Source organism: Protopterus annectens, chromosome 4.part0 (assembly GCF_019279795.1).
Source record: "Protopterus annectens isolate FY-2018-M chromosome 4.part0, PAN1.0, whole genome shotgun sequence".
Lineage (NCBI taxonomy): Eukaryota > Metazoa > Chordata > Ceratodontiformes > Protopteridae > Protopterus > Protopterus annectens.
Genome location: NC_056733.1, coordinates 412,953,229 through 412,965,246, shown reverse-complemented (window position 1 = coordinate 412,965,246; position 12,018 = coordinate 412,953,229). Strand labels below are relative to the sequence as shown.

Below are 12,018 nucleotides of genomic sequence, written 5' to 3'. Positions count from 1 at the left end.
TAGAAAAAGTGAGGACACACCTTCCTAAGTTAATGTCAATTGATAAAGTTTTAGTAAGAAATAAAAATATAAAAAATAATTTTAATAAAGAATGCTTTTTATTGAATCACTCTAAAAAGTAAAAAAATAAGGAAGAACAGAGAAAACTTTGCAAAAGAAATACAAACAAGCTGATTTCAGAAAAACATTCATGGTTGGTTTTGCTGATTCTGGTAATGTGGTACCAGAAGAAGTAGTAGGAATCTACAAAACCAACCTCAAATGCTTTTCTGAAATCACCTTGTCTGTGTTTCTTTTGCAAAGTGTTCACTTTTCTTCCTCATTTTTTAAGTAAAATATTGTCCATATGTGTCAGGGAACTGTCTTCATTTTAACTGAGTTATATGTAAATGCAAGTATTTTGTAGAATAAGTCCTCGTTATGAAATATCTTCCACCTTAAAGCAAAACAATTTAGGTGCCACATAAGATTCTGAGTGTTTATCAGTCATTTGTACAAGCTGCAATAATATAATCCAATAATAATTCAAAACCTATTACTGTTGGTGAACTTACTTAATTTCATTCCAAGGGTCAAATACATGTGTGAATATGAAACCTTGTATGCTATCTGACCGTCTTTATGATGTTAATATCTTAAAGAAAAATTTCTTTCTTTTTTGTGGGTATTAGTTACTTTACTATTAGTGTGACAACTGCAATATCTGGTAAACACAGAAATGCAGTTATCACAGTAGGCCTAATTATTTCCCTGTGTGTCGACATTTATAGTTTGAAACTTACCTGCCTCTTCATCATCACAGTAAGGTTGGAAGACCACAAGTATCTTTTCTCAACTGCTTGCTCCAGGAGTTTTCTTTTTCAGTTTTTATTATCGCTTTTGCTACCATTTTCTATCAACTAAGAATAGCTTAAATGGTTATTTCAGAGGTGACCAAGAATTTTTAGTCTGCTTAATTGAGTAGTTCAGAGCCCCTCACGTGGCACCAGTAGAATCTGGGTCTACAGAATAAAGTTAAAAGTCTTAAACTGCTTACTAACTCATTGCCAATTATTTGGATATGGCAGTGAGGAAAGATACTGGTATAATATTAGAATAGTCTTAGTTCACAGTGTATGGATGGCCAGTATATGTAACCGTATGAGTGTTTGAGACCGAGAGTCTCTGTGTGTGTGTGTGTGTGTGTGTGTGTGTGTGTGTGTGTGTGTGTGTGTGTGTGTGTGTGTGTGTAAGAAATGATGTATGGAGATGCAAGAGTGAGTGTGTGTGTGTGTGTGTGTGTGTGTGTGTGTGTGTGTGTGTGTGTGTGTGTGTGTGTGTGTGTGTGTGTGTGTGTGTGTGTCTTGTTTAAGGCCGCTCATAGTACAGTGCATCCCACTCTGAATGTGTGTATGTCTGTGTGTGTATTTGTTTCTTGTCTAAGGCTGCTAATAGTACAGTGCATCCTGCTCTGTCCCTCTGTGGTTCTGTCACATCTTTGTGGGTGTATCCTTCACTGACAAGAAGCTCAGTTTTTTTCCGCTGTCTCACTAGAGCATAATAGAACCACAGAAGGACAGAGCCACAAAGCCAGTTTCAATAAAAAGCATTCTAATAAAAACACATTTCATTCTTTCTGCATTCAAATTATGACTCCAGTCTTTAGAAGTATGAGTATTGTAGAGATAGAGCCAAACCATGTGCTTTTAACTTTCTTTGCATAGCCATCTACCCAGAAATCTGCCTGGTATGAAAACTACAATTACTGTTAAGTTAATTATTAGAACTTTTATAAGCGATACTTACAGCACATAAAGTATGCATCCCTACAATATTCTTTTATAAGATAATAAAATATAGTCTCAAGCAAAGTTATTAGCTTAAAGTGGTATGGAAGTATTTGTGTTGAGTGCGTATATTATACAACAAATTTACACTGAGAGTGTTTATTTTAGCATCTCTGTGGTAATAGATTGTTTTAGAGACTGAATTTGGATCATTGATATACGTATGTTCTAGAAGAGGACATTCAAGAGAGTCACAGTGGCTGTACACAATGTGATTCCACCTTGAGGTCCAAGTTTATCAACTTAAATGTTGAATTAGTGCCTGGCAATGGACAGATGTGAGATAGGCAGAACATAAGTCGTATGTTTCAAGGAAGGGTATCATATGGTAGAAAAAGAAGCAAAGAAAGATGCAACTGTAAAGTAGCAACCATTAAAATTATTGTTGTTTTCATGTGTTGCACATATATGACTATTTAAATACTTTTTCTGTTATTTCTTCACAGTGAGCTTATCCATTCACTAAGTGCCTGATGCAAGAATGCATGAACTCCTTATTTTTTAATCAGCTAAGAAGAATGACTACATAACTCACATGTGGACTAACAGCTCATGATGTCTGCACAGTATTTGTAGTAACAATCTGCATAGTGACTGCATGCTCACTGCTTACTAAGCTTCATTACTAAGTCAGCCATCATGTCACCATTTGTTCATCTTCCATATCATGTATGATTAATCACTTTAAAAAATTAATAGCACATCAAAACTACATAAAAAGTAATTGCTGTTTTAACACCACAGTGGTTTTATATAAAATTGTTCATACAAGCTGTCATAAACCTCTGATGTACATGAATATAGATGGCATACTCTTGATGTACGTATGTATGTGCATACAGCATCAGTAAATCTCAAAAAGATTTTGAAAAGTGCAACACAATCCTGCAAAAAGGACACAAGATAGGAACAGAAGGGGGAAGGGAGAGCTGAATGCAAAATGTTAAAAAGTAATAGTTTTTGTTGGAGAATTTCATTATTTCAAATTAAAATAGCATGAACAGAAATTAACAAGGAAACAAAGAGAAACAGAATGCCAAGATCCTATCCATCCAAGTAGCGGATCCAAGCCATCAACTTTTCCTTACAGACACTTTTCCAGTGCTCTAGCTTCTACCCGCTCCCTTAATGCATTGCACTCTTACAATCTCCCTGATCTTATTTGCCATCATCTACATCAGACACAGTTCTACAGGGTTCATCCAAATCTTTCAGATAAATTAACCTTTTTTACTTTATTATTACTGTCTCAGTAACTTTGAAAAATAAAACCTGGAACCAATCCATTCATTAGATTTCATAGGTACCATGTGGAGACTGCAACAAACAATACTAGACTGTCTGCACAAGGACTGCTTCCCTCAGATTACAAATCATAGACCTTCTTCAGCACAATTCCTGTCCAGTTTCCATAGTACTACAAACATTGGAAACAGTGGCAGCAGCCATTTCCCTGGTTCCTTACAGCCAGATACCATATCAGAGTGCTAAAAGGGGCACTCAGCATACAATACACTCAGTCCGCTTACTCATTCACTTACTCAGTTCAGTTTCCTATCTGATTGTATACAGTTTGCAAGACTCATCTAAAGTGGTGGATTCAATCCCTCCAGTACAAGTGGGCTGTTCCTTTGTTCTTCCCCTTCCACCAGCCACAGTTACCACTGATGCCACCTCTCAGGGATAGGGCAGGGGTGCACTATGAAAAAGTATAGTCCAAAGAACATGGTCACACCAAGAGGCTTGCCATCACATCAGTATTCTAGAGAAATGATTTCAGTCCATGCAGAAACAACATTAAAGCTGTGTGTTACATCAACAAGCATGGAGGAACCTGTTCATACCCCTTGTGCTGAGAGACGTTGAGATGCTGGCAATGGAAATGTCTTCATAACATTTTCTAATAACAATGCATAGTTCAAGTTAGACCAGTCTTTTAGCAGGCAGACTATGTCATTGAATCTTGATACCAAGTAAATGACCCCTGAACCACACATTAGCAAGCAAAATCTTAGCTACTAAAGCCAGCCTTACTGAAACTTATTTGGCTCCCCAGCTAAAACAAAATGCAACAGCTACTTTACCCTCATCCCTCAACAAGGACACACACCCAGGAATGTTCTGGCCACACCTTGGCTACCTGTTCAACTAAATTTATTAGTCCATCTTCCACTAATGACAAAGTTTCTGTAGAAAGCCTCCGTGCAAGGTGAAAGCTATTCAAATATCAACTTTCTGGTCCAGACAAATAAGATTCCCAGTGGTCTGGCCTTACATACATGACCTCAATTGTTACTATATCCTCAACTGAATCTCCTGTCTCACTCATCCAACCAGCTTCACCCACACATCATCTTCCCCAGACTAAATAAATGGTTTCTCCAATTCTAATGAGCGCCCATAATCCAACCTTACCTACCAGTTTTATACAACTTCTTCCTGCCTATCAAAAACAACCTGCCAGAAAGTTATGCATAAGTAAATGGAAAAGATTTTCTATTTTGGCAGTGTGTCAAATACTGGACCCTTTATTAGCATGTATTCCCTCTGTATTATAATTCTTAACCATCATATTTTATTCCATCTCCAGCTATTTAACTGTTAAGGTTTAGCTAGCAGCCATTTCAAATTTTCATCAAGGTGTCAGTTCAAATTCTCTGATTTCCCAGAAGATCTAGACCTTCTTAAAAAGCAATTTTCTCTTCAGATCACCTATCAAGGACCCCACTCCGCCATGAGATTCAATTTTTGTACTTCCAGCTCTTATGCAGCCACCATTTGAGCCTGACTTAAACTATGTAATAAAGCACCTGTCCTAAAAAATAGTACTAGTCACCTCAGCCAGATGAACATCTGAACTTCATGTCATCTTGCAAAGCACTATACCTAGTTTTCCATAAAGAGAGAGCCTCCCTCAGACCACATCCTACCTTTGTTCCTAAAATTACTTTTGAAGAACCAGACCTGCCATTTACTCATTTTCTTCTCAAGCCACAGAAAAAAAACAGAGAGTCTGTGTTGCCTACTTTAGATGTTTCCAGACTACTTTGATTTTATCTTCTCAGGACAAAATCCTTGGATAAAGACAACCAACTGTATGTGTCTCTTTCTCCAGAAAAACAAGGAGCTAAAGTCTCGACACTCTCCAGATGGCTTTCAGATTGTATCACTTTATTCTATGTGTAATAAACAATAGGGCAGAAGACCAAAGATCAATCTCATCTTCCCTGGCCTTTTTCAAGAATCCTTCTATAGATGACATTTGTGCTGCAGCAACTTAGTCAAGCTATTCTGTCATGATGCCACCCAGGAAGAAAGCAAGGAATTCTGTCCCAATAATTGAGATGGATGGACAGGACTGTATAGGATATAATGGTTATATACTTACCATAAGGATTGATCCTTATTGTCTTTCTCCATTCATATTGACAATGCTCTCACCATCCCTGCATCAAAAATGTCATCATCCTTACTGGCTAAACCTGGCAGGCCTAAACCCAAAGCTTTTCTCCATACCTCCTTAATAATATGATGTCTGATGTGAGCAAACAGTCTTAGAGACAGAAGGCTGCAATGCACTATGGAAGACAGAGGAAAGTAAACACCGGAGAAGCATCTGTGAGGAAAACGTTGCTGTCTTAGATTCACCATGAAGGTAGATAACCCAACAGCTGAGATAGATGGAGAGAGATAATAAATTTCCGCCATTATGGTAAGTACACAACTTTTGTGTATTTTGAATATAATGTACTGCTTGTGTTGGAAGTGAAACATCAAAATGGTATATATAAAACACGTTTTATTTTCCTTTGGCTTTTCTGTCTTCTATTCAGTAATGCTATTTTGAAGTATGATCACCTCTGTCATTAAACAGCATGTTTTTTTTTTTTTTTGGTTTGGTTTTGTCTTTCTTGGCAGAGTTTAAATTGCTATTTTGCTTAGGCAGAGTTTTATCAGGCTCATTACTTTTTTTTTTTTTTTACAAAAACAGTACTCTAAGGTTTCTGAATACAATTGAATGTGAACTGTAAGAGCTCCCCATATTTACTGGATTTCAAATATTTAGTTGTACCTGGAATAACTTAAGTACTAGGGAAGCACTCTGTTTTTTTTTCAATTCATATCTCTATGAGGTATGTTAGGAAGTTCTATCAGAAGAACCAAGCTTTTATATGTCAATTAGTACCCATACTGTGGTTTTGTGTTCTGCCTAAAATAGTGTAGCTAGTAGCTGTAATAGTTTCCCACCCTCTCTTCCTATTGGTGTTTTATTCTTATACTTGGTGGCTTTGCAGGTGCCCGCCCCCTACTGTAAATTTGATCTGGGACACTCCTCACAGTCTAGTGTCATTAGCTCATCTACCTAATACAGAGAGAACATTTGAGAAGGCCAACCCACTTAGTTTCTTAACCTTGAACTATCTTCTGTTCCTCCCTTCTCCTTTTCCACTTTACTAAAAAAAAAAAAAAAAAAAAAAAAACTTTGCTAGAATCTCCTTGTGTTCTGACTGAGTGCTTCTCAGCTGATAAGTATATTTTCTGGCACTTTTTAACTGTTCAGAGTTGAATAAAACAAAAATTGAATTCAGTTCAGAATACAGTTTGAATAAATTGCATTTATTTAAACTGTATTTGCTTTAATATTGCTACACACTCGTGTGCTCCCTTGCAGTGCACTTGAATTGTTTTTAGTGCTGTTTTAGCTGCTTTTCTGTAAAAAAAATCTAAGCTTGTTTCCTGCCTTTCCTGTAACTAGTCTAGTCCAGATACAGATTTGCTGTTTCCATGACTGTTTGTAAGCTTCTGCGCCTCCCAAGCCTTTCTGTGTTGGAGGGAAGCCTTCCAGCTTATCAGTGGGGGTGGTAAGCACTAGGTAGACTATCTACCACAAGAGGTGTGGTTTCTGGCCCAGAAATTGTAGTTTATTGCCCTTTGGGCAGTTTTTCCATCTCTTCCAACTTTCTGGTTTGAAAGCCCACATTTGTGCTTGTTTCCCACCTTTCCTGTAACTAGTCTAGTCCAGATACAGATTTGCTGTATCCAGGACTGTTTGTAAGCTTCTGAGTGGTGCCAAAGTCTGCACTTCAATTTTTCCCTTAGATCTGCTAGTTCTCTCCTCTCCTGTACTTTTACTAGCTTATTAGTCTAGCACTTTACCAGACTTCTTGTAGCAATTATTGTAGCACACAAAAGTGCTACTAGCACTAAACATTCTGCAAGGAAAAAGCTCCAGTACTTATTATTAATGCCCACCCCTCCAGGCATATCTAAAGGTCAGTTCCCTGTGCTTTCTTCTATTAACCTGGTGAACTTTGGCATCCTGGGGCAAGGTAGCAACTGCCCCATGTACACTGACAACCCTCTCTTCTTACCTCCCAACACTCAGACTTGTGAGAGATACACTTATATATCCAAATTGGAAGCCACATACTCTCCAGCCAAGACTGGAATAGCTGGTCAAGAGGAGAAGATCAACACTTGCACCACACCACATGGAACACATAGCCCTCCAGAACACACACGGGCAATGCCTTCACATAGAAACACAAACCACACACCCACCTTCGTGGATGCTCTCAATAAAAATCTACCCAAACAGCAGAAACCTCCAAGACAGAAATGCAGTCAACCACCACAACACAACACTAATCACGAGAAACATAACTCTCCTAAACTGTGTGCCACTCAACTAAAGCCCCAGAGGCAAAACAGCATGCCCAACACACTAGTCATAGGTGACTCGATAGTGAGGCACACTGATGTCCCACTCACTAGGTTGAATAAGGAGAAAGTAACAGTCAGGTGCCTATCAGGTGCCAGGAGCCACCACATGACGCATGCACTCAGGTCTCTCAACAACAGGTACAAATATGACTCTGTCATTGTAAATGTGGGTGTGAACGACCTGAGACGTACCTCCCTGGACTACATGAAAAGAGACATGGAGGAGCTATCAGATTATGTAGTCCAGGCGGGTATGACCTTAATCCTGAGCAGCATCCTACCATCACCCAGAATGATACCACAGTACAAACAGAAAATTATTGATTTCAACAATTGGCTAAGTTTCTGGTGTCATTCTAAGAGGATCTAGTATCTGTCAACCTGGGATGACATGATTGACAGACCTCGATGCTTTGCCCAGAGATGGCCTGCATCTGTCAGCCCTGGGCTTCCAGATACTGGCCAAGGCTCTTGTCACCCCTATAGTGCCTTTTTAGGCAGTGTTCCAAAGACCAAACTGCCATCATAACAGCTACAAACAAATGAAATCTGAGGGTCATGCTGCTCAACGCTAGAAGTCTAAATTTCAAAATGCACTCACTCGAAGCACTCCCTAAAATGCAGAACATCGACATTTGTACTGTAACAGAGACCTGGTTCAAGGCAGCCGAAAGCACCCCTGCACTACCAGGCTATAACTCATTCCAGACCTTTCAGCCCCAGAACTTGGACCGAAGCTCCAAAGGTGGTGGTGTTTCCATATTCATAAAGGATGCGCACGCCTCCAGACTAGTAGCCCAACATAACACATCAGAGATACTTCAGGTACAGCTAACATATGGTAAGACAGTGATTCAGGTCATAGCCTGCTATAGGTCCCCACCCATGTCCCAAGACTCATACTCCATGTTCCTAAGCACCCTGGAGAATATTAGGGTCCAACCTAACACTCTCATACTGGGCAACTTCAACTACCCCTCCATTAACTGGGAAAGCTGCTCATGTACCAATGCACTTACCCAATGTTTCCTGGAATTCCTTAATTTCAATGCCCTGGACCAGCTCATTCTTAACCCCACTACAGGTAGCAATATCCTTGATGTAGATATTACTAACATGGACGACCGCTGCTCTACACCAATAGTCAACTCCTCCCTTGTTAGAGCCGACCACAAACTAATCACCTTGGAAATCCACATCCCCCCCACACAAAGATAACCACCATGAAAAACTTTTCTAAAGCTAACTTTGGGCTCCCAAAAACAGAGGTGGCTAACTTCACGGCGCCCATGCAAATGGAGAATGGTTGCATGACCACTGAATCATACACCAATCAGCTGTACGAACATGTACATAAATGCATGGATCTCGTCATACGCAATAGAAACAAGTCGCTCTCCTCCAAAAAAGAAAGCTAATCTGGTGGTCCCCTGCCATAAACAAACTCTACAACAGAAGGAGGAAACTGATGCTGAATAAGTTGAAGTCCCTAGACTGGAAAAACTCTTTTATCAGCCTCAACAAAAAGTTGAGATGCCTCACCAAATCCTCTAAAGCTAGCTATGAAAACAGAATTGCAGCAGATGGTAAAGACCACAAGGCCTTCTATAGTTATGTAAAGAATCTCCACAGCAATACCCAGATTTGCTCTGAGCTACTGCACCATAGTACCTCCGATACCAAGCCAACAGATGTTGCCAATATACTGGCCGACAGATTCAGTGCCAACTTTATCCCTCTCCCCCCCCAAAGGACCAATCACAATACCAGTAGATTGCCAGGCACCAAGTATTACTGCTGCACAGGTTAAAACAGCACTGTCCAAGGTCTAAAATACAGCTTCTATGGGATCTGACAATATCCCTGGCTGTGTTCTTCATGAACTAAAGAGTAAACTGGCACCTCACCTGTGTGCCCTGTTCAATCACAGTCTTAACTCAGGCTTTGTCCCTACCGAATGGAGCACTGTTACAGTCATCCCTTTCCACAAAGGAGGAGCGACTACAGACCCTGGGAACTATTGCCCCATTAACCTGATGAGTCTGATATGCAAAGCTATGGAATGCATCATCATGGACCCAATAAAGAAGGATATAGGGAATCTCCAAACTCTGGATCCCACATAGTTTGGTTTTGTGAAGGGTAGATCATGCCTGCTCAACTGGTCAGCTTCTTTGAATCAGTCACCAGAGCTGTGGATGAAGGCAAGGTGGTTCATACAGCCTACCTGGATCTGGCCAAGGCCTTTGATACCATTCCCCACTCAGGAATCATAGAAAAACTCACTAAGCTAGGCATCAAACCCTATATCACTAGGTGGGTTGCAAACTGGCTCACAGATAGAACCCACAGTGTGAAAGTAGCTCACTCTAAGTCAGACTACCAATCAGTCACGAGTGGAGTCCCACAAGGTTTGGTCCTGGGTCCTCTCCTGTTTGCTATCTACTTCCCTGAAGTAGATACCAAACAAGAGAGGACCCAGGACCAAACCTTGTTCCGGGGTCCTCTCCTGTTTGCTATCTACTTCTTTAAAGTCCAGGCCAACATGAAGGGACTCTGGCTGACAAAGTTCACAGATGTTTGCAAGTTGGGAGCTATTATTAATTCCCCTAGTTATGTTGACATCCTACAGAAAGACCTCACTGAGACCAGCGACTGGTGTCAAAACCATGGCCTTAAGCTCAATGCCAAAAGAGGTGTCATGATCCCCTTTGGGAAAAACCTGGTTCCCATGAATTACCACATCGATGGTAGTCCATTGAACACAGAAGGCATTATAAGAGATCTGGGAACACAGGTTGACAGCAACCTCTCTTTTGACCTCCACATTACCGTTGTGGTCAGAAAGTCCTTCTGTGTGGCACATCTCATTACTAAGGGTTTGGCATCCAGGAAGAAAGAGGTCATTGTCTCCCTCTACTCTTCCTTCATTAGGCCAATCATTGAGTACAATGCCCCATTTGGCATCTACCTCACTAGCCACCTGCAACAACTGGAGAGGCCGAAAAAGTACCTCACAAAGAGGATCCTAAGTCTTAAACACTTGTCCTATATGGACAGACTCAAAAGACTCCAACTATTCTCTGTCTCATATCGTCTACTTAGAGGCAATCTCTGCTTGACATACAAAGCCATGTCTGACTCAGCTCTGTTAGAAATGCTACATCTAAAGGAATCCCAATCCCTCTGCACCACATGCTCCAGAGACCTCAGCCTCATTACCACAATCAACAGAACATGCTGGAAGAACAGGTTAATAACCCAGAGACTGCCCATGCTATGGAATAGACTTCCCATACATGTCAAACAGAACACCTCACTGGCCTTCTTCAAGAGAAATCTTGATGAGTGGATGGAAAATAGAAAATTCACCCTGGAGATCACTGCAGTGGCTCTACTTGACAGAGGCACTGGGAACTAAGGTCAAGTGGCATGATGCCAGGGTAATCCTATGGGCTAGACTTGTAAGGGCTCCTGGGCCATCAGCCTAGTACACACCTATGAACCTATGAACATCATGGGGCTGTAATCTCTGCTGCAAACTCTCACTGTCAGTTCTCTAATTCTAGGTTTATTATTTTATGCACTGCATCCATTATGAAGCCAAATAATAAAGGACTCATATGACATATCTTGGTTCCAGTCTTTGCATAGACTTCCTTGCCCTCATTATGGTTACGTCTTGGTGTAATCATAACTTGATTATATGCTGATATTAACTTCTACATTTTATTAACAAAGCCATAACTTCTTATAATTTCCAATGTTTTTCTGATACATTGGAAATTATAAGAAATGTTGTATGCCTCTCACAGTTATAAGGCTATTCAGAAATATATGTAGGCAGGGCAAAGAGGGCAACTGCCACAGGCATAAAGTATTAGGGGCACATTTGTCTAATCCTGGTCACTCTTTAATGCATTCTGACTTTTAAAAGTTGGTATTGTATTTGCAGTCAGGCCTCAATGCTGTAGCCCTCCCTGTGTGGCCTAAATTGTAGTTATAACTACTGTAGTTTGATGCAGTTTAAAACATTTATTTTTCTTTATTTAAATCCTGAGTGCTGTAGTGTTACACACAGAAAATATAGCAAGCAGTTTACTACAGTTTAAAAGAAAATATTTATTTTTTTTAAATAATACTTCAGAGCTGTTGGAACAGCACCTGATTAGCTCTTGGGGCAGGAGGGAGGGGGCATGTAACTGGCTAGGAGCATTTTTTTTTTGCTCTGTGGGGGGGAATAAGTAGTAGATTGTGAATTGCATATGCTAGAATATCTCATGCAGAAGTCCTTTGTGTGTGTGTGTGTGTGTGTGTGTGTGTGTGTGTGTGTGTGTGTGTGTGTGTGTGTGTGTGTGTGTGTGTGTGTGTGTGTGTTCTTCACTTGAAGAGCTGAGTGGATAGGGCGCTACATCATTGGACCGGCACAGGGTGCAAGTTGAACTTACTATGCATCTGCTGCTATCCA

At 40.3% G+C, this 12,018-nt stretch overlaps 1 protein-coding gene across 1 annotated transcript in view; it reads left to right on the top strand.

Annotated features, from left to right (window-relative positions):
• LRRC74B (leucine rich repeat containing 74B) overlaps positions 1–5,713 on the top strand; it is a 346,726-nt gene extending 341,013 nt beyond the window's left edge. The window contains exon 13 of the mRNA XM_044068362.1: positions 2,273–5,713. Within this exon, the coding sequence (XP_043924297.1) occupies positions 2,273–2,300 (28 nt within the window). The 3' untranslated portion in view covers positions 2,301–5,713. The remainder of the gene's footprint in view (positions 1–2,272) is intronic.
• The last annotated feature ends 6,305 nt before the right edge of the window (positions 5,714–12,018 follow it).